The 23,620-nt window shown below is 40.2% G+C and overlaps 1 protein-coding gene across 2 annotated transcripts in view; it reads right to left on the bottom strand.

Annotated features, from left to right (window-relative positions):
- Positions 1 to 23,620, bottom strand: part of LOC104981741 (lipid phosphate phosphatase-related protein type 5) — a 136,681-nt gene that overhangs the window by 88,159 nt on the left and 24,902 nt on the right. For both annotated transcript variants that reach the window (XM_010831004.1, XM_010831005.1), the window contains exon 2: positions 4,886 to 5,018. In XM_010831004.1, coding sequence (XP_010829306.1) covers positions 4,886 to 5,018 — 133 coding nt within the window. The remainder of the gene's footprint in view (positions 1 to 4,885; positions 5,019 to 23,620) is intronic.

Raw genomic sequence — 23,620 nt, 5'->3', positions numbered from 1 at the left:
TATTTTTCCAATAACATTGGCTCACTCTGCGTGTCTCTGTCACATTTTAGCAATTCTCCCAATATTTCAAGTTTTTCATTATGATTTATTTGTTATTGGTAATCTATGGTCGTTCTTTGGGTGCAAGACATACTGTACCCATATAAGGCAGCGAACTTGATAAATGTGTGTGTTCTGACTGCTTTACCAACTACTCATTCCCCTATATTTCTCTCCCTCTCCTCCAGCCTCCCTACTCTGTAAGACACAACATTATTGAAACTATGCCAATTAAAAATCCTACAATAGCCTCCAAATATACAAGTGAAAGGAACAGTCACACATCTCACCCTTAATCAAAAGCTAGAAAGGATGAAGCTCCATGAGAAAGACATGTCGAAAGCTGAGACAGGCTGAAGGCTAGGTCTCTTGTGACATTTAGCCAAGTCATGAATGCAAAGAAAAAGCTCTTTAAGGAAATTAAAAGTGCTACGCCAGTGAACACACAAATGATAAGAAAGTGGAACAGCCTTACTGCTGATTTGAAGCAAGTTGTAGTGGTCTGGACAGATCCAATCAACCACAGTACTCCATTAAGACAAAGCCTAATCCACAGCAAGGTCCTAACTCTCTGCAATTCTACAGAAGCTGAAAGAGGTGAGCAAGTTGCAGAAAAAAAGTGTGAATCGAAGCTAGCAGAGGATGATTCATGAGGTTTAAGGAAAGAAGTCATCTCCATGGCAGGAAAGTACAAGGTGAAGCATCAAGTGCTGATACAGAAGCTGCAGCGTTATTCAGATGACCTAGCCAAGATCATTAATGAAGGTATCTACATTAAAGTACAGATTTTCAATGTAGATAAAACAGCCTTCTATTGGAAGAAGATGCCACCAAGCACTTTCAGATCTAGAAAGAAGAAAATGCCCGGCTTTACAGCTTCAAAAGACAGGTTGACTCTCTTCTTTGGAGCTAATGCAGCTGGTGAATTTAAGGTGAAACCAACGCTCACCTACTATTCTGAAAAGTCTAGGGCCCTAAAGAGTTATGCTAAATATACTCTGCCTGTGCTCTATAAATGGAACCATGAAGTCTGGACAACAGATTATCTATTTAGTAACATGGTTTACTAAATATTTTAGGCCCATTGTTAAAACCCGCTGCTTAGAAAAAATATTCAAGTTATTACTGCTCACTAACAATGCACCTGGTCACCCAAGAGCTCTGATGATGGCGATGTACAATGAGATTAATGTTGTTTTCATGCCTACCAACACAACATTCATTCTGCAGGTCATGGATCAAGGAGGACTTTTGATTTTCAAGTCTTACTGTTGCAGGGAAGAGCCAATTCTGATTCCATGTTGGATCTGTTTCTTTGATTTTAATCTTCACTTTTCATTGTTTTTTTTTTTTTTTTTTTTTTTTTAAATATATCACACATAATGATCTGTCTCCAGGAACCCTACCCCTCTGCCTTTATTAGAGACAGTCTGACCCAGTCCACCTGTAAATGGCTGCACAGAAGAAGAAATTAACATATCCCCTATTTTGCAAGATAAATACCTTTTTACTTTACTTCCTCACCTCCTTTCCCTCTCTGTTCTATAAAAGACATTGGCACCCAGACTCCAATAAGATGGTCATTTTGAGATATTAGTCTGCCATCTTTTTGGTCAGCCAGCTTTCCAAATAAAGTCCTATTCCTTGCCTCAACACTGGTTCCTTGGTTAATTGGCGTGTTGTACGGTGAGCAGAGTGAGCTTGGTCTCAGTAACATTATTATTTAAGAAGTACATTTCATAAATTTGTAGCTGCCATGGATAGGGATTCCACTGATGGTTCTGGTCAAAGGGAATTTAAAATCTTCTGGAAAGGACTCACTATTCTAGATACCATTAAGAACATTCATGATTCATAGGCAGAGGTTAAAATATTAACATTAACCCTGTGAACGAGACAGCAAAAGAGACAGTGATGTATAGAACAGTCTTACGGACTCTGTAGGAGAGGGAGAGGCTGGGAAGATTTGGGAGAATGGCATTGAAACATGTAAAATATCATGTAAGAAACGAGATGCCAGTCCAGGTTCGATGCAGGATACTGGACGCTTGCGGCTAGTGCACTGGGACGACCCAGAGGGATGGTATGGGGAGGGAGGAGGGAGGAGGGTTCAGGATGGGGAACACATGTATACATGTGGTGGATTCATTTTGATATTTGGCAAAACTAATACAATTATGTAAAGTTTAAAATTAAATAAAATTTAAAAAAAAATATTAACATTAATAGGAGTTTGAAAGAAATTGACTTCAACCCTCATGGATGATTTTGAGGGGTTCAAGAACTAAGTGGAGGAAGTAACTGCAGATGTGGTGGAAATAACAAAAGAATTAGAAGTGGAGCCTGAAGATTTGACAGAATCACTGCAATCTCATGATAAAACATGAATGGGTGAGGATTTGCTTCTCACAGATGAGCAAAGAAAGTGGTTTCTTGAGATTGGAATCTACTCCTAGGGAAGATGCTGTGGAGATTGTTGAAATGACAACAAAGGATTTGAAATACTACATAAAGCAGCAGCAGGGCTTGAGAGAACTGACTATAACTTCAAAATAAGTTCTATCATGGGTAAAATGCTATCAAGGAGCATTGCATGATACAAAGAAATCACTAGAGAAAGGAAGAGTCAATCACTATGGCTAACTTTGTTATTATCCTATTTTAAGAAATTACCACAGCCACCCCAATCTTCAGATTCTACCAATATGATCAGCTGAGGCAAGACTCTCCACCAGCAAAAAGATTACAACTCATTAAAGGTTCCAATGATGATTAGCATTTTTTAGCCATTTTTATTTTTAAAAGTATTTTTACTTAAAGTATGTATTTTTTCAATAGACTAAAATATAGTATAAATATAACTTCTATATGCACTGGGAAACCAAAAAAGTCATGTGACTCACTTGATTGTGATATTCACTTTACTGTAGTGGTCTAGAACTGAGCTCAAATATCTTAGGAGGTATGCCTGCATATTCTTTAGAAATATGGGTGCAAATGAATAAAAAAAATTTTACTTAAGTAGGCATAATATAATTTAACAGAATTTAGGAAGGTTCAGTTTTGTCAAAAACATTTCAGTTCTGAGTATATTATTGCTTTTTTTGTTATTAAATGATTCTCATGCAAAGATTAAATGAGTCAAGAATACAGTATTGACGCATGTGACAAATATAATTTCTAAGTTTTATGTAAAAGTTATCCTTTCAACAGTATAAATGAGAGCTATGGGGATATATAAGTGGATGGCAATAAAAAGAACACTCTTAGATATGAAGACCTTTCATCTCCAGAGAGCTTTAAAGTCATGATGACATCTGATTAGTCTTTAATGGGCTTTTATATAGATTAGGTGATCTAAGCACAGTGTTCACAAAACTAAGATCATGGCATCTGGTCCCATCACTTCATGGGAAATAGATGGGGAAATAGTGGAAACAGTGTCAGACTTTATTTTTGGGGGGCTCCAAAATCACTGCAGATGGTGATTGCAGCCATGAAATTAAAAGACGCTTACTCCTTGGAAGGAAAGTTATGACCAACTTAGATAGCATATTAAAAAGCAGAGACATTACTTTGCCAACAAAGGTCCGTCTAGTCAAGGCTATGGTTTTTCCAGTGGTCATATATGGATGTGAGAGTTGGACTGTGCAGAAAGCTGAGCGCCGAAGAATTGATGCTTTTGAACTGTGGTGTTGGAGAAGACTCTTGAGAGTCCCTCGGACTGCAAAGAGATCCAACCAGTCCATTCTGAAGGAGATCAGCCCTGGGATTTCTTTGGAAGGAATGATGCTAAAGCTGAAACTCCAGTACTTTGGCCACCTCATGGGAAGAGTTGACTCATCGGAAAAGACCTTGATGCTGGGAGGGACTGGGGGCAGGAGAAGGGGATGACAGAGAATGAGATGGCTGGATGGCATCACTGACTCAATGGACATGAGTGTGGGTAAACTCCAGGAGTTGGTGATGGACAGGGAGGCCTGGCGTGCTGTGATTCATGGGGTCGCGTAGGGTCGGACACGACTGAGCGACTGAACTGAACTGAACTGAACTGAAACACAGTATCTCCACAGTTGTCATTTTGATCCCATCAATATGAGAAAAACATCGAAGGGTTATAGTATCCTTAATCTTAATACTAATAAGAATTTATCCTAAATGTTGTTTAATATATAGTTGCATTTTTTATTATTTGATAAAGCCAGGAAAGAATAATCTATATTAAGTTTAATTGTTCAGTGAAAAACTTGCCTTGGCCAAATGTCTATTGGATTGAGATGATTTTCAGTAATTCATATTCATATGTGTTAGTGCTAGAATCTGAGATTTAAAGTATCATTAAATCTTGTGCCTTAATAAAATCACCAATACAATTTTGTTGGTATTACAAAAAAAAAAAGCAACAATTGAAAAGTAGTTCATGGAGTGATACTTATTACAATTAACAAATATGGCATTTATTTGTCCAGCTATTCTTTTTGTCTTTTGCGACATTCAGTAATCAACCTAGATCATCATTTCTACCTAAGCATTGTTTCTGAAATTTAACAAACACTAAACCATTTCTTTTATTTACATAATTTTTAATTTCTTTCAGAATATTAAATATCCAAGTGTGGTGGGATTTTTTTTCCCTTAAAATAATGTGGAAATGACACCATGAAGTGGAGTTTTGCAGAACAGGAGAGAAAATAATATGAAGTGTTTATTTTAAAACCAAATAGACACATTTCAAAGAAAATATAACCTAATATTTTCAAACAGTTAAAATGCTGGTCATTTTAAAGGTTAGCTTATACATAAACATTATTTCAGAAACAATAAAAACAATTCAGTGAACACATACCAAGAAATCGTACAGTTCTCCTCACCAGTGGATTTATATAGCAACAGTCTCCAGTTAAAATAGTTTTCTCCTGGTTTTCAAAATCCCTTGTGGCCAGTTGTAGGCAAAACACAGCAGTTTCTCCAACTATTATCTTGCAAGGAAATAAAAGATTAAAGAATATTAGAATTTAACCAGCATAAATGCAGAATATTTCTACTCTTAAAAAATGGATAAAAATGAGTTCTTTTGAGTGGTAACAATCTCAATATAAAGCTGAACCATATTTGGTTGACCAAACCTTTTTATTATAATCTCCCCCCCCATATATATAAAACCCACATTTCTCTTAATTCAAAAATGTATGAAATTAATAATGGTATGGGACAGGGGGTGGGGTGGGATGGAGGTCCAAAAAGGAGAGGATGTATGTATACATATAACTGATTCACTTCATTGTATGACAGAAACTAACACAATATTATAAAGCAACTATACCCCAATTAAAAAACATCACCCAGCAAGGTACTAGAGCAAGTGTCATGTGTCATAATAATATTGATGAGGAAATTAGAGCTTGAGGAGGTTAAACAATTTGCTCCCCATAAGGCCAATCACAAGCCAGACAGAAGTTTCTGACTCAGTCCTCGATCTTTTGACTCGATTTAATACCATGAACAACCATACTAGAAATAAGATTATGAGAAAAGAAACCAGAGCCAATAGCACATCTCCTAATTTCATTGTATAGGTTACTTTTTAGGTCATCTTATCAAGGTTAAATATAAGACTATATAGGGACTCCCTGACACCCACTAGAGAAGTGATTTTGGGGTCTTTGTGAAAAGCAATATCTATGATTACAAGATATTCAAAATTCAAAGTGGGAGGTAGACAAAGAGATCACAGGAGATCAAGTGTTTGACTTAATTTTATCCCAATATGTATCCCAATAGCTGTATGCAACAGATCATGAGGTATCTCTGAATTTTTATCCTTCCTTCTGTCTCCTTTTCTTCTACTATATTTCTTCTTACAAGTATGTGAGAGTTCAAGGTTTAACCAGAAGATGTTGAGCTGAATTAATTTAAAGGAATCTAGTCTTGTCTGTCTGGTGAGGCACAACTGAATTAGGAAAGGCTAGAGTCTAAAGCTTTCCAAATCCTCCTGAAGTTTTTAACTTTGGCAAAGTAGAGAAGGTTTGTGACAAAACAGTTCATTTAGCCTAAAAAGGAACAAGAGGTATTTTTTACAGGTTCGTCAGCTGCCACCAGGGCCCTAGGAAACACTGACAAATAGACAAGCTGAGTGTCTGACATCTTATCTCCTGTTCTGAATCACTTTTTTATGGCCTATCTTCCTCTCAGCTTCTCCTTGAAAGTTACTGAGTTTTCAGTTTCAACTTTTTCCAAGTCTGTTTTGCCTAATTCAGTTCAGTTCAGTCTCTCAGTCGTGTCTGACTCTTTGCGACCCCATGAATCACAGCACACCAGGCCTCCCTGTCCATCACCAACTCCCGGAGTTCACTCAAACTCATGTCCATTGAGTCGGTGATGCCATCCAGCCATCTCATCCTCTGTCATCCCTTCTCCTCCTGCCCCCAATCCCTCACAGCATCAGGGTCTTTTCCAATGAGTCAACTCTTCACATGAGGTGCCCAAAGTATTGGAGTTTCAGCTTCAGCATCATTCCTTCCAAAGAACACCCAGGACTGATCTCCTTCAGAATGGACTGGTTGGATCTCCTTGCAGTCCAAGGGACTCTCAAGAGTCTTCTCCAACACCACAGTTCAAAACCATCAATTCTTCAGCGCTCAGCTTTCTTCACAGTCCAACTCTCACATCCATACATGACCAAGGGAAAAACCATAGCCTTGACTAGATGGACCTTTGTTGGCAAAGTAATATCTCTGCTTTTGTCCCGAATGTTTCAAATTCTAACATTCTATCATCCACTCCACATAATCAGCTGACTGGTGCCCTGATTCTGCCCTCTGAGCCTCCTCTTCTCCAGGGCAGGTATCATGGTGTCTCCACCGACAGGTTGGCTCCATCCCACAGTACACTGAACCCTGAGCTCAGTCTGTTAACACACTACAGTCCCTAGACTGTAGCAGACACCCAAGAATTCTGAGTGTATGAATTAATTCATCCTCGCTAGATCAGAGGTCTTCATCTGCCTCTTTTACTTTATTCCTAATAACCAACATTTTCTGCCTTGTTTCTGCAGTGAAGGCTCTACCCTATATCCTAGTTCCTGTAACCAGGTTCTGTGTGCTTAGTTTCTGACTTGCTTACCCATTTCCAGTTACCAGACTAAAAGCTGCCTTGTTCAGGCTACTCTTCCGAGTTTTCCTAATGATAACCTCTTGCTTGTCTGTATCTCTGCACATTGCACTTTTCTGAGTTTTCTGTTTATGTCTTGAGCATACCTGACAAACTGTCAAGGTCAATATTATTTGGCTACCACTAAAAGTGTGTGTGGATTAGTTTTTCAGTAGTGTCGGACTCTTTGCGACTCTGTCGACTGTATATCCCACCAGGCTCCTTTGTCCATGAGATTTCCCAGGCAAGAATACCAGAGTGGTTGCCATGCCCTTCTCCAGGGGATCTTCCTAAACCAGGGATTGAACCCAGGTCTTCTGCATTGCAGGCAGATTTTTCACCACCTGAACCACTAAAAGAATCCCAATCAAACTGGATTAAGAAAAATAGGGAATTTAATCTAAGGTTGGCAGGTTATCTCAGAACCTAGTGTTGTAACGCACAGGATTGGGTCCAGGGTTGGAAATGTCTCAGGAGTCCAGGCAACCATTCTCTCAGTCTCATTCTTCTTTTCTGGAGTTATGCTCTCACCTCAATTCTCTGAATGTCTGACTCATTCTTGTCTTTCTGCAATCTGCGTCTCCTGCTTCTTAGTGTATATGAGTGCCCCAGCAGGCTCCAAGAACTCTGTGTTGAACATGTCGGCTCAGTTCAAGGAAAATTCAACTAATTAGATTTACTGAACCCGGAGTAAAAATTTCTGAAAGGTTCAGCTTGAGACAGGTGTCTCTTCTGGTCCAATTAATCAAGGTAAAGAAGGTGTGATATGGTGTATGAAAACTGCCTTGTGGGTATAAAGGTTAGTTTTCAAAGAGTCGCAGTGATGTCTACTTCAAACTCCCATCCATTATACCTTGCTGGACCTCCTCCCTGCTAGCTCTTGCCTAGACTAGCATTTCCATCATGTTCTCTGGATACTGTTTTGTTTGCATACCTGGACTTTACCTAACCAAATGCATGTGCCTAGGCCCTAGTGTCTGCTTTTCTTTAGCGGGTATGTCTACTTTCCATGCTCTAATCCTCCCTCCCTCACTGTGATATCTATGGGACTCCTCAACCAAATCATATTCTTAACTTCCCCCATCTCAACTTCCTAAGTCAAAACTCCCACTGCTACAACTCTCAGATAAATTCAAGTAAAGAAAATAACACAATTCTTATTATGATGAATACCTAGATGCCTCTGAGTTAAGGACACGGCACTGATCTTTAAAGAAGGGTTTATAATCCAGTTGGGTGGACACAAAATGAAACTATGGTGGAATGCTGGACATGCTGAGTTTTGACTGGTGTGGATAATAAGTGCCAGTAGAACATTTAGGAAGCGTCACTGACTCACTGAAGGCATCTATAGTGGCCATGAAATGTGCACCACTAGCATCTCTGCTCTGGGAGGGTTTTGGTCTGATGGTTCCAGTTGTCACTCCTTTGGATTAATTACTGAGTCACAGGTTTCCCAGATGGTTCAGTGGGTAAAAAAATCAGCCTGCAACGCAGGAGGCTTGCAGGAGATGCAGGTTTGATCCCTGGGTCGGGAAGATCCCTGGAGGATGGCCACTGCAGTATTCTTGTCTGGAGAATCTAATGGACAGAGGAGCCTGGCAGAGTATAGTCCATAGAGTTGCAAAGAGTTGGACACAACTGAAGTGACTAAGCATGCATGTGACTGAGCACTGCTTGTGGGCTCTCCTAGAAATGGCTAAGCATGGTGGGGGAATTCAGGTGAGTCTATTCCTCCAAGATGTGACATAAAGACTCCCCACAATTCTGGTCAAAGTTTTCTTGGAACTATGTGGTACTCTGAGATACCTCCTACCCTATCCTTCTTCCTTCCCTCTCTCCTTCACATGAGTCAGACCTTCATCATAATCTGAATGTTCTCCTGCCTTCTCTGGCTTACCACCCTCCAACTTTTGTCTTTTACAAATGTTTCCCTTGATAAATCTCTTATATATTTAGTCACATTTGGTACCTGCTTCTAGGAGAACCGGTGGCTCAGATGGTAAAGAATCTGCCTGCAATGCAGGAGACTCGGGTTCAGTCCCTGGGTCAAGAAAATCCCCTGGAGAAGGAAACAGAAACCCACTCCAGTAGTTTTGCCTGGAGAATTCCATGGACAGAAAAGCCTGGTAGGCTATAGTCGATGGGGTCACAAAGAGTCAGACACAACTGAGAAACTAACACTTTCACTTTTTTCCCCTAGGAGAACCTAAATTAACATGACATGAAAGAAAGATAAGGGGTGATCCTTACTACACTACAAGGAAGAATAATTATTAGACAGATGGAGAGAATTCTGATGCAAGCCCTACAGAGAAGGTAGTATTAGAACAGGAAAGGAGATAGCATTTCTCCCAGTAGCTCTCAACTTGACCTGAACATAGGTTAAGGTGGATTAAGTCTGCCTTGGAGGTAGAGGCTCTGGGCAGTGAATTGCAGACCTAAATTCTAAATTCTATGTTCCTTGATTTTTATTTTGATTCTTTTTCTCTTAGCCTGTCAGAAGCCCACTCTAGAGGACTTCATTTCTCCTAAGGCTTTACCAACCCCTGCTACTAAATATTTCTTTCTCCCTTGGGCTCCAGATGCAAATCTCCACTTATTACAAAGCAAAACCACTTATTACATAGCAAAATCTCTGCATGCTCAGACTGGCATGTTGAAGTGCTCCAAGCCTTCCCATCCGAAATGAAATTCCTGCCTCCCACCCTAAACCTCCTGCCACCTTGGACACACAGGCTGAAATTCTCACCTTTACCTCAACACTAAAACCTTCATTTCCTTCCTTTGCCTCTATCAACTGTTAAATTCTATCAGCTTCCCTGGTGGCTCAGTCCAGTAAAGAATCCCCCTGCAATGGAGGAGACTGCCTGCAATACAGAAGACCCTGGTTTGATCCCTGGGTCGGGAGATCTCCTGGAGGAGGAACGGTAACCCTCTCCATTATTCTTGCCTGGGAAATCCCACGGACAGAGAAGCCCAGTGGGCCACCATCCATGGGGTCACAAGAGTCGAACGTGATAATGACTAAACCATTCCACCCCCACCACCAGTGCTCTTATATTTTGATTGTATTTCAAATATATACACTTCTATCATTATCCCTATTTAAAAATTCAGTCCCTCATCATTTCTTTCCTGCATTAAAGCATCATCAGAATTCAGCTTCTGTGCTTTCATATTCTCTGCTCAAATTGTGTGCAATCCAGGTCCTCTATTTACAATTTCCAGTGTGTCTTCATAGGCAATGGAATGACAGGAGCTGTTGTAATAGACTATTTACAGATGAACCTAAACCCATCTTTTTCAGCTTCTCTTACAAACTTCCAGACATGCAATGTTATAGTCACAGCTAAACTTTTTCATTCTCAAACATACCAGGCATTCCCATATATTCTGGCTTTTATACTTGGGCAATGGTAGGCAGTTCTGTTCTTAAGACATGATTTACATATTGCCTACTCTACTGCAGCTCTATTCCTGGGACAAGCCATCCCTCCCTCTCTGCATTCCAATAGCACTTTGTACATTTATTATGGTACTTTACACATGCTTTTATAAGTATCAGCAACATCTGTCTCCTCCACTTAATTGAGAGGTTCTCTGAGACAAGGATTGTATAATGTTTTCTTTATACTTTCATATTAAAGCACAGTGACTGGCAATGAATATGAATGGCTGCTAGAATGAATGAAATTTAGCTCAGTCTTCCCTTAGAGATAAGGACACCGATCCAAAGAGAAATAAAGACGTTAATCATGTCTATTCCTGGCACAGCCAAAATTTGAATCCAAGATCAGAGCTATTTTGACCACAGTCTCTATCTAGGACTGTGTAAGCCTTTCCTCTAATTTTTCCAGGTTAAGCCAGATCACCTCCCTGCTCCACTCTGACACTCCTCAAGACTCAAGACACACCCAGGAGTTCCAGTGTACCTCTACAGTTTTAAGGGAAACTTGTTGGGGAACAAAGCACCTTCACAGCTCCTGGGGTCTCCAGATATCAGAGAACTGAGTATAGAAAGACTTTCCTGATCCTTTTGACACCCATTCCAGTCTTCCAACAAAGACCGAAAGAGCTTCACACCATCCTTTCTAACTCTGCCATTATTATTATTTTTTGAGGTTCTGTTTTCAGAGAAATTTCTTCATATTTCTACTGCATGCTTTTGATCCTTATATGTAACTGAGGACCTGGTGGTTTGGTCATTTCACCACCACTGGCAAGAGAAGTTCTTAATTGGAAGTCACCGCCTGCCATTTTCATTAGATTCCCAAAGAAGCTCTTGGTGAAAGATCCTTATTGGCTGTTTTCTCTCCTGGGAGTGGGAGACAGGAAGCATGACAGGACAAAGACACAGAAGCAAGAGATGGAGATGCGAAAGCTGTGTCACTCCATCCTTTGCCGTTTTCCTTGATAAAATTCCCTTTCTCTGTGAACTTGTAACTGAAAGCTGTTTCCAGAGATAGCTGAGGGGATGAACAGTGCTAACCCAGCACAGAACCTCCTTCTGTCTGCCACAGGCTGCAGCTGGCTCCAGAGAGTGAGAAAGGAGTGGGACACTGGGAAGGACATTGGTGGCCCTGGTGGGAAAAATCAACTGATTTCCTGAGGGCCAGCAGCTCACAGGGGACATTCCTCCCCCACCTCAGCAAAGATTCTGATTCACTGGGAAATAACAGAAAAAGGAAAAAAGACTCTAATGGTAGAGGGAGGTGTAGGCTGGCACAGGAAGAACACAGCAGGAAACCCTCAGTTCATTTCTTGCATCTGTTTTCCAGCTCCCCTCATATGGCCTCACTAACCTCATCCCACCACCAGCCCTCCTCTGCCAAGAGAGGCGAAGGCCCTGCTCCCCCAGTTCTACAGGAAACCCTGAAGCAATGTCCGTGGAAGTTCACTCAAGATCTAGGACAATATATCCAGAATGTGGTAAGATGCCCACCAAGGGCTGGGGAGCTGATACTGAAGGGCTGTCACTACCTCACAGGGCTGCGTGTGAGCAAGTGCTGTTCCGTGAGTCACAGTCCCCTCCCCACCACAACCGGACAGTCCACCTCCTTGGAGGAAACAGTTGTGCTCCTGAATCCCTCCCACCCTGAAAATGGAAGTCCTAAGTCCACTGAGCAACCAAAATGGAGTACTATGTTCTAAGTACTATGTCCTAGTACTATGATCCATCATCCTCCAACTGAGCCATCTGTCACACTTTATTGAACTCCGTGTTGACACCGTGAAGCTCCGTGAACCCTATCTTGTTTATCAAGCTGTACCTATACACCCACCCTACTTCCTAAATGACCCATTCATGTCTCCATCTCATCTTTGACGATAGACCTGGTATCCAGTTCTGTTTCTATCTTCTACCCTGTTCCCCAGCTGGCTGATGAATAGCAAGCTACAAAAATGCAGCTGTGAATCATAAATCACTAAGTATAAATATCTCTATTATGAGCACATGCTGCCCTCATACCTCAACTCCCAAAGGCTGACCCTCTGGGAGACGTATTTCTTAATGACAAACTGAACCAAGTTTTTTCTTATGACATCATAGTCAAACTCCAAACAGCTTCATATTTTCATTTTTTAAAAATCCAATGAGAAATTCCTCTCCCTTTCAACTGGCCACTCAAACATACCCATGCTTCATCAGCTTGAGATTAGTACAAGAAAAAATTTCAGATGTACTGCACCAGCAGAAATCATGCAATCAGTGTCACGGTACTTGGCATGAGTCTCACACACTTCAGATATATGTCAAATAATACCTGAAAAGCAACTTGAATTTATAAAAGTCTAGTAATGGCACACAGTTAAATTTTAAAATGTAGGAGGGTATATGTTCCTATCAAACACATCATGCATTCTTGGTTATTATAAAGACACATATATAGAGAGTGAGCTCATTTCCCATCTAGCCAAGGAGAGTTCTAGGCTACACTAGGAGGTAAAAAGCTACTTTGGTACTATCTTATTAACTTTGTATCATGATATAGAGAAACAGGTTTCTCCCATGTATATATGGATTTCATACTTGCTAAGTAAGACAGTTGCTAACTTCTTGGAACAGTTTCCCAGTAAAACTGAGGTTCAGAGAGAGGAGAATAAATTGAACTAAAAAAATAATACTTGGCTTCCCTGGTGGCTCAGATGGTAAAGAATCTGCCTGCAGTGCGGGAGACCTGGGTTCGATCCCTGGGTCAGGAAGATCCCCTGGAGAAGGGAATGTCTACCCACCCCAGTATTCTCGCTGGGAGAATCCCATATCTCATAGACAGAGATGCCTGGTGGGCTATGGTCCATGGGGTCGTCAGACATGACTAAGTGACTAACACTTTCCCTTTCCCAAAGAAGTAATAGCTGTACGATCCCTCCTAGCATTTAAGACACTGTGGCTATGTCTTGCTATAACCTATATATATGTCAGAATTTGACCACCAAAAACTTGTGTTCTCGATTTCATAGCGTAAAGTTGCTACTTAGCCTGGACCAACATTCCCTGCACACCTGCCTCTAGGTGACTTATATCAAGGGATGAGTGACTTAGGACAGTTTCAGACCTAAAAGGCAACAAATCAGGTGTCCTTCTCCATGTTCTCTGCCTCTATCTGCTGACTAGAAGCAAAGAGATTCCTGGGTCCAGCAGGTGTTGGTGCCACAAAGTGGAAGGAGGCCGGGTCCCCGGAGGTAGCAGGCCTGCACTGGACTACTACGTGAGTGGATGATAAACTCTAGCATATGAAGACACTGAAATGTGGGGCTAGTCACTGAAACGTGATAGCGGCTAGAGCTTGCTAATTTACCTCTTTTTCATAAAAAAGGGTTAAGTCTCAGGCTCAGAGTGTTCTGCAGAAAATAACGGTCTAGAATTTTTAAAAAATTGATTTTTCACTGTATTTATTTTATGGTTACCTTTTATATCAAGTGATGCTGGTATTCCATTTATAGTAATACGTTTTCTTTTATAATAATGTTGGTAAAGTAGATTGGTTTGAAGAAGAAATAATTGATAGTTGAGGTGATATGCTGCCATGATAGAAATCATGAAGGTGAGACCCTGAGAGGCAAATCTGGGCAACTTTTAATAATAGCTAACATAAAGCTCTGACAAAGCAAAGGAAACAACAAGATGAAAATGCAGCCTATGGAATGGGAAAAAATACATACAAATCATGTATCCAATAAGGGGTTAGGAACAATATGGGAGACCTGGGTTCAATCCCTGGGTTGGGAAGATCTCCTGGAGAAGGGAAAGGCTACCCACTCCAGTATTCTGGCCTGGAGAATTCCATGGACTGTACAGTTCATGGGGTTGCAAAGAGTCAGACACGATTGAGTGACTTTCACTAATACTAATTCAAAACATATAAGAACTCACACATCTCAATAGCAACAACAACAAAAACCAACCCAATTAAAAGTGTATGAAGGAACTATTCAGTTCCTTCCTATTCAGGCAGTTTTCAAAAAAAGATATACAAAAGACCAACAGGTACATGAAAAGGTGCCCAACATCACTAAGCAACAGGGAATGCGAAGCAAAACCATAGTTGAGATATCACCTCACACTTGTCAGAAAGGCTATCATCAAGAAACATAAGAGATGACAAGTGTTGGCAAGGTATGGAGAAAAGGCAACCCTTGTGCATTGCTGGTCTGTTGATCAGAATGCAAGATGGTACAACTACTACAGAAAACCGTACAGAGGCTTCTCAAAAAATTAAAAATAGAACTACCATGTCATCCAGCAATCCCACATCAGAGGGGTATTTATCTAAAGGAACTGAAATCAGAATACTGAAGAGACATCTGCACTCTTATATTCATTGTAACATTTTTCAAAGTATCTAAGATGTGGAAGCAACCTAAGTGTTCATTTACAGATGAATGGATAATAAAGATGTTTCATGTATATGCAGTGGGATACTATTCACCACAAGAAAGAAGGCAATCCCACAGTTTGTGACAATGTGAATGAACCTTAAGGGCATTATGCTAAGTGAAATAAATCAGATAGGGAAAGATAAATATTGCATGGGATCACTTACACATGGAATCTAAAAAAAAGAAGAAACAGTGAAATTCATGGATACAGAAAGTAGAACAGTGGTTTGAATCCCAGGGACTGGGAAGTTGGGAAAATGCAGATATACTTGTCAAAGGGCACAAACTTTTACTTATAAGATTAACATCTTCTGGGGGTTTAATGTACAGCATGGTGATTATAGCTAAAAATAGTGTATGATATACTTGAATGATGCTAAAAGAGTAGATCTTAAACATTCTCATCACACACACACACAAATGGTAATCATGTGATGGGACAGAGGTGTTGGTTACTGCTCTGGTGGTGATCATTTTGCAATATAAAATGTGTCAAATTAACACACTGTAACCTGAAACTTATACTGTTTTAGGTCAATTATATCTCAATGAAGTTGAGGAAAAAGCTTTTAAAAAACTTACATGACACGTACTACTTTTAAGGGACTATTCTCCGTACTTTGGAAATATTTTTTGTTGTTGTTCAGTCCGAACGTTCTGTCCAACTTTTTACCATCCCATGGACTGCAGCACGCCAAGCTTCCCTGTCCTTCACTATCTATAAGAGTTTGCTCAAGCTCATGTCCACTGAGTTGGTGAAATTTAATATTCAAAACAATCCTATGAGATAGGTATTGTTATTGAAATCCAGCTGCGCATGAGGAATATCAAGCAGAAATAAAGTGTCTACAGCTGGGTAGAGTGAGGACCCAGCATCTCAACCCAAGGCAGTCCACCTCCTGAGACCATGCTCTTAACCTTTACATGTTACTAGTAGCAGTTACGATGTGGGTGTGTGGCAACCAGGAAGCCTTAATACCCTAGGGAAAGGACAGTTTTAGTGCAACAGTGGGTCAAAAGCAGCTTAGATTGAAGGATATGAAGCCAAGAACTAGATTTATTCCTGTGAATTAAGGTTTGTAGTCTTTAAAAAGGAGACTCCTGTTCAAATGCAGATGACAGGGGATAGGAAAGCAACCAATGGATGGGGCAATCATAATGAATCATTTTTTAGTTGGGAAACTAGAGGAAAGGGATCTGCTTTTTTGAGAGCGCTCTATGGGCAGAGATTCTCCGATGTGGTTCCCCACAGCAGCAGCATCCACAGCACCTGGGAACTGGATGAAAATGCTGCTTGGATTCCATCCCAATTCTAATGACTCAGCAACTCTGGGCAAGGGTTCAGACCACTAATGTTCCAGTAAGCCCTCAAGCTCTCTCAGGTCTTCCCTGGTGGCTCAGCGGGAAAGAATCAGCCTGTCAATGCATGAGACACGGGTTCCATTCCTGGGTCGGGAAGACCCCCTGAAGGAGGGCATGGCAACCCACTCCAGTATTCTTGCCTGAGAATCCCATGGACAGAAGAACCTGGCGGGCTACAGTCCATAGGGTCGCAAAGAGTCAGACATGACTGAAGCGACTTAGCAAGCAAACAAGGGAATGTGGGATGCCTGGAACAGCATAACAGAGCAGTTCGATAAGTTGGAATAGTGTGAAAGTCCAGACACTAAGCCTGGGGTGCATATGTGTGTGCAATGGGGGAGCAGCATGAGGACATAAAGGAAACATGGTCTACCTAACAACCAGACACTGACTTACGTGCTATGCTCATTCTTTTTTTTCTAATGATTAGAAGCTTATAAAAAAAAAAATTAAAACTTCTTTCCTAATTGAAATAAAAGCTAATTAAACTTTACATGATATCCATACTTTGCTCAACCGTTCATATAAATGTAGGAGACATAGCTATGAGAAAAATGAATCATAAGAGCACTATAATAAAATTCGTTCTGTATACTTGTGTTGTTATTTTTTTTTAATTTTTAACATATAAGGTCAGATTCTGTATATTCACAAATCTGTAGGCCAGTACTGTTATAATGCACCTGTCATTCCTCAAAAGAGCTAGTTCATCATCAATAAAATAAAAGCTACGTCGTTCAGTTGTGTCCCACTCTTTGTGACCCCACGGACTATACAGTCCATGGAATTCTCTACGCCACAGTACGGGAAGGGGTAGGCTTTCCCATCTCCAGGAGATATTCTCAACTCAGGGATCAAATCCAGGCCTCCCGCATTGCAGGCGGATTCTTTACCAGCTGAGCCACAAGGGAAGCCCTAATAAAAACTAGTATACAGGTTATTAGCTTGCTTTCAAGCTCTTCTAAAGTACATGCTTGAATTAATTTCCCCTGTTCTTATCAATAATAAAAAGGCAACATAAGAAAATTTAAAGAATCTTTGGGACTTGAAGATAATAAAGTTTCTAGAAATGAGCCTTTGAAGGACAAGCAAAAATCAAATGTCCCTATGTCACTGCTTCTTTCACTTTCACTTTTCACTTTCATGCACTGGAGAAGGAAATGGTAACCCACTCCAGTGTTCTTGCCTGGAAAATCCCAGGGATAGGGGAGCCTGTTGGGCTGCCGTCTACGGTGTCGCACAGAGTCGGACACGACTGAAGCGACTTAGCAGCAGCAGCAGCAGCAGCAACATGTCAGTGCTTCTAAAACTAAGTTCAACAGGATGTTAAGTAGTTTTTTAAGAGGGGTTGTGGGGAGACTCTTGGGTGAAAAAAAATCAGCTTTAAACTCTAACCCCTCCTAGAGAGTCACAGTGCATATTAGCACATCAAGATTCATAATTTCCAGCTGCCCCAGAATGGTATTATTCCACTGTCTTCATTTTACAGATGAGGACACCAAGGTGTAGAGAGATTACCTGCTTATCTAAGGGCATTCAGGTAAGAAGTCAGGAAGCCAGGGCTCACTCAACCCCATGCAGTCCAGTTCTGGCATTCAAGTTGACACTGCACTGTTTCATTATTTTGTTCTAATTTAGGAAGAAAAGTCTGGCAGTTAAAGCTTTCTTGTCTGAACTTTCTGCATTTAAAGGTGTAATTTCCTCCCAATTAGCTTTCCTGCATGACCCAAAGCATGACAATCTGTTAAGTAAAACTGTTAACTTTTCTGCCCAGTGTTCCCCAAATTTCTCTAATCTTAGCAATCTATCTTCTAGGTAGAGATTGTATCTCAGAAACATTAGGCAAAGTAAGTTAAAGCAAAATCTTCTTCTTTATTTTTTTAAGAAAAGAAAAATTCACATTTAGGAAGGATTTGCTATATACCTATTTAGGATAACTGGATAAAAGAATTAGGGCTCTTTAGAAAGAAAAAGTAAAGCTGAGAAATACTAACTTTATAAAGTAATGATGAACTCATTCACCACTCCCGTAACATTAGGTAGAGAATGTCTAAGACAAAGAGATCAAGTATTAATTCACACAATGAAAGAGAAAAATATTACTTTGCAAATGACACAGGTGGGAAATAAAGAGGCATTTAAGAAGTGCTTTGAGATGTTTTGGTGAGCACAAAGCAGTCAGGGAAGTAGAGTGGGATTTACCTGACCTTTCCAATCAATGGCTAAGAAAGAATGACATTTCTTCTCTACAGTACAGAAGAATTATACTTTTCCTCACAGGACTTCCTTGGAGTGTCTATTGGCTATTGAATCCAGGGGGGAATTATCCTGGGTCCTGAAATATTGCATTACTGTCTTATGTGAAAAGTAGAAGTGTTAGTCACTAAGTTGTGTTGGACTCTGCAACCTCATGCACTGTAGCCTGCCAGGCTTCTCTGTCCATGGGGATTCCTCTGGCTAGAATACTGGAGTGGGTTGCCATTCCACTCTCCAGGGGATCTTCCTTGCCCAGGGATTGAACCCGTGTCTCCTGGATTACAGGCAGATTCTTTACCATCTGAGCCACTGTCTTGTAGTAGACAGTAATTCTATCTTTTTTTTTTTTTTTTCTGGAGAATCTATACTTCTGTTTGGTTAAGATTTCTCCTGGACGAAAATGCAAGTCTCCGTTGTATTAATATACCAGGATTGAATGATTCGTGGTCACCTTCAAGTGCCTTACCCACATATGTATTCAACAGACTAAACTCTAATACTCTGTGTAACACTCTTCTTTTCATAAAAAATAGGTTTCTGAGGTGACAGCTCTGCCTTGGAAAGGAGAAACAGTATTCCTTGCAATTTCAAATTTATCATACAGATCTTTCTCTTGAGGCCATCTTCTTCCAGTTTTCCTGGCTTTCATCTCTCTCATCTTTAAAAAGACTAGCAGGACAAATGTCTTTTAAGGCCATTCATTTTTACTAAAAACAAAAAAGACTAGACATTTAAAGAACTTTATTTTTAAAACACACTCGCAGGGGAAAAAAAATAGTTGATTACACAGGAAATCCTTCTACTTTACCAAGTCATTAAAAATGTTGATGAGAATGTATGAAGACTAGCATGATTGAAACCCAAAAATAAATGAATGAGATGAATCTTGGAACAGAAGCTCATTTTGCAGTCTGGTCTCACTTGCATTTGGTGTATGTATAACTTTTCAGCTTATTGCTCCCAGTGTATTAGGAAATGTATAATTATAACTTAAATGTGAAACCCTAACAGTTCTGATTCAGTTGACTTCATTAATAAGAAAGCCAAAGTAAGGGTTTCCAAGATATAATGGGAAATATGTTTCAGAAAACTGATTATTTATCCCAAATGCTCTTAATTTAAGCCTATGATACATACATATTTGTTATGTAAATTCATAAATACATTCCCTTTGTTGTCATTTCAAAAAGTGATATATGTAACACTTATCATGGACCAGGCACTGTTCTAAACATTTTATGTATATCAATTTGTGATCCTCACAACTACCCTATGAGGTAGGGATTATTCCTTTTCACAGATAATTGGAAGTTGCTCAGTCGTGTCTAACTCTTTGAGACGCCATGGACTATACACAGTCCATGAATTCTCCAGGCCAGAATACTGGAGTGGGTAGCCTTTTCCTTTTTCAGGGGATCTTCCCAACCCAGGGATTGAACCCAGGTCTCCAAACATTACAGGTGGATTCTTTACCAGCTGTAAAGAGCCACAAGGGAAGACCTTTCACAGATAAACTGGAACACCAAGAGATTAAATAATTTTCATAAAGTCTAATAGCTAATGGCAAACCTTAGATTCAAACATGGAAGCATAGCTCCAATTTTAATATTATATTCATCATTAAAGGTTTTTGCAGGAATGGAGTCAAAGCACTGTATAAAATCCATATTAACCTACTTTATGACTCAATGTCAAGGTTGACATCGTAATATTTTATTATTTTGCTTTAAGAAGAAAAGTCTAGCAGTTAAAGTTTTTCACCTGAACTTCTGCACTTATGAACATAATTTCCCCCAATTAACTTTCCTGAATAAAGCACAAATTTGGAATTTGTCCTAAAAGTTAAAAAAAGCTAGATGAGGCTTACAGATAAGGTATTCTAATGAAGAATTGTTGTTTTAGTTGCTAAGTTGTATACAACTCTTTGCGCCCCCATGGACTGCAGCCCATGAGACTCCTCTGTCCATGGGATTTCCCAGGCAAGAATTCTGGAGCAGGTTGCCATTTCTTTCTCCAGGGGATCTTCGATACCCAGCGATCATTCCTGCATCTCCTGCACTGACAGGCATATTCCTTACCCCTGAGCCACCTGGGAAGCCTATAACAAACAGTTACATGTATTCAAAAAAATGTACAGAATCTGTATGGATAGGCAGAGTACAGTGGGGCTGGGAATACTTAATTTCTGCAATGTCTTCCCAGCCTTCTGCATCTTACTTTAGAATCAGCCTGTTACTCCAAAATGTCATTTTGAAGTACTAGTGATGTGGAAGTTTGCTGGGAGTTTCAGATAATATTAGCAGGAAGTTCATTTTTAAAACTTTGAAGAAAAATTACAGATTCATATTTTTTTCTCAAAGGAATAATGACTAAATATGTATTTGCAGATGTTTAACAGAATAGGTGGCTCAGTGGTAAAGAATCTCCTTACCAATGCAGGAGACGCAAGAGACACAGGTTCGATTCCTGGGCCAGGAAGATCCCCTGGAGGAGGAAATGGCAATCCCTTCCGGTATTCATGCCTGGGAAATACCATGGACAGAGGAGCCTGGTGGGCTACAGTTTATGGGTTTGCAAAGAGTCAAACATGACTGAGTACACATGCATGTATCCTTTGCAACAGAATAGTACAAGCCTATAGAACTGATGTAAAAATGTTTCTATGAATTATTAAGGGAAAGAAAGTCTGATTTGAAATCCATTGTCTCTTCTGTATATAGCTTACTCAGTTTCTCTGCTCTTTTCCTACCACTACTCCCTGTGAGAATCACACTAACTTTTATACATATTTGAGCATGCATGTAAACAAACTGCCCTTAGATAAGAATACCTGACTTTTACACTTGGGAGGAATTTGATCTTATCCAGACCCTTTAACCTTCAGAAAACTTGTTCAAATGCCCAAGCCAGGCATCATCTTAGATTTTGCTTCTCTCCTGAGTCCTATTGCAGGCTGTCAAAATATTGAGAGTCATCACTTCTCAGCAGTTAGCAAGAGGGTTGCTGAAAACATAAAATGCCAGCTCAAAGCCCTCTGGTGCCAAGGTCCATAACTCTGAGCAGCAATATCCAATGAAGAGTTTAGAAGCAGTGTTCCTCTGTTCTGTCGCTTCTGTTTCATTCAGAAATAAAATGAATCTTTCTGATCTCTTTGACTGCATAGAATATCTTCAGCACCCAGAGGGTGCTGGCCCGCTTTGATCTCTCCACTGGGATCATCTGTGTGGTGGACCGGTGACAACAATTCAGAAGGTTAAACGAGCCCCCACTCACAGAGGACGGTACTAACTGCTGTGCGAAGGATACAAGAATTTCTTCAAATTCTCTGGCTTCCACCTCTGACTGACCCACAGTGGATCTTGAGAGGTGCTGGGCCTGAACAGACACCGAGTGGGAAGGACAAGAGTCCTCTCAGGGGTACGAGAAGAGGATTCTGGTTAAGCAGCCTCTCTTTCCAACTCTAAAATGCTACAAAACATCTCAAAATCATAATTTTTTGACCTATTGCTTATTACATTTCACACTTGGCAGGCATTTTGAGAATTCTGCAATTCAGTGCCAAAAGGTAAATTTGTTAACAGATAGCTGAAATTCTATGAACATTTGAATCCTGTGAATATAGCACTCAAAGACTAAGAAAAACATTCCCTCAAAAAGTGACAGGAAACAATTCTACTTAATGAGCAATTCTGAGCACAGTTTTCTGGCCAGCAGTTTTAGACAGCTATTAAAATCTCAATCAAGTTTGCTTTCAAAATCTTAATTATAATCGCTCCATATGAACTTAAGCAAAACAGTTGAAATGAACCTGTTATGTGCAGCACTGATCATTTTAAAGGTTTATTCAATATCAGTATTTATAATTCATTACAGCATTAGAATATTCAAGTGAGTTAAAATTCTTCATATCTTGAAATAAAACAAAAGCCCTACTTAATAAACATTGATTGAACCCAAACTTACATGAAAAAGATACAGTAGTTTGCCTAATCAGTGTTAACAGCCTCTCTTCCTCATAGAGCCTTGATTTTGCTCAGTTAGCAACCTTCTCTCCCCGCCACGATCTTCTGGGGAATCAGGGCCACCTCGGCCTCAGGGGATGAATGATCTGTCAAGTCCTGATAGCTTCATGTGTGACTAGTTCAGGCCTGGGTATGTAATGAAATTCTGCCTAAGGAGGGATGAGGTGACTGCTAAGAGAGGGTGCTTCTGTAATAGGGATTCTTGCTTAGAAACTAACAGAAGAAATATTCTTCTAGAGATTATCAGGTGGATTCTTTACCTCTGAGCCACCAGGGAAGCACATAACTGCAGAGTGGGAGATAAAGAAAGGAACAAAGAAAGGACACAAAGCAGGAATGTCAGCAAGATGGAAGAAAACGATCATGTCAAAGAAACCAGGAGAGGAGAATGTCACGGGGTGGAGGTCCTCGACCAGCAGCGTTCGGTGTTGCAAAGAAGAGGAGGAAGTTAATGTCCAAACAAGAGGTTGTTGTTGGTGACCTCCAAGAAAAGGTCTGGCAGTGATGAAAGCAGAAAACTTTTTAGTCTTGCCTTTGCCTTTCACAAAACCTTGTTAGCTGAATCAATGGGGCAATTCCCCATACGGTCTAACCGTAAATAACCTGACAATGGGATCAGCTTAAATAATGAGGTCAATTTGGTGAGAAGTGAAAGATGAGACTCTGAAATGGATAACAGTGCTTCATCCTACTTCATTCTTTGCTCTGTATCTCCCACTCTCCACCCTATTCACAAAACCAGGGCCACTTGGGTATATTTCTTGATCCTTTATCCCCCAAATTTAATCTCTGGTCTCCCTGATCTCTGAAAACCCTGACTTCAGGCAGGAGAGAACTACACTGGTATAGCCCAGGCTCTGTGATTCAATATCAAGTCTGCCGCTAATTCAAGTTGAACATTCTGGCCT

The sequence above is a fragment of the Bison bison genome, unplaced genomic scaffold (genome assembly GCF_000754665.1).
Source record: "Bison bison bison isolate TAMUID 2011002044 unplaced genomic scaffold, Bison_UMD1.0 scf7180017864519, whole genome shotgun sequence".
In the NCBI taxonomy this organism is placed as follows: Eukaryota; Metazoa; Chordata; class Mammalia; order Artiodactyla; family Bovidae; genus Bison; species Bison bison.
Note: the sequence above shows the minus strand (reverse complement) of the source record. Positions and strands in the feature narration are given on the sequence as shown.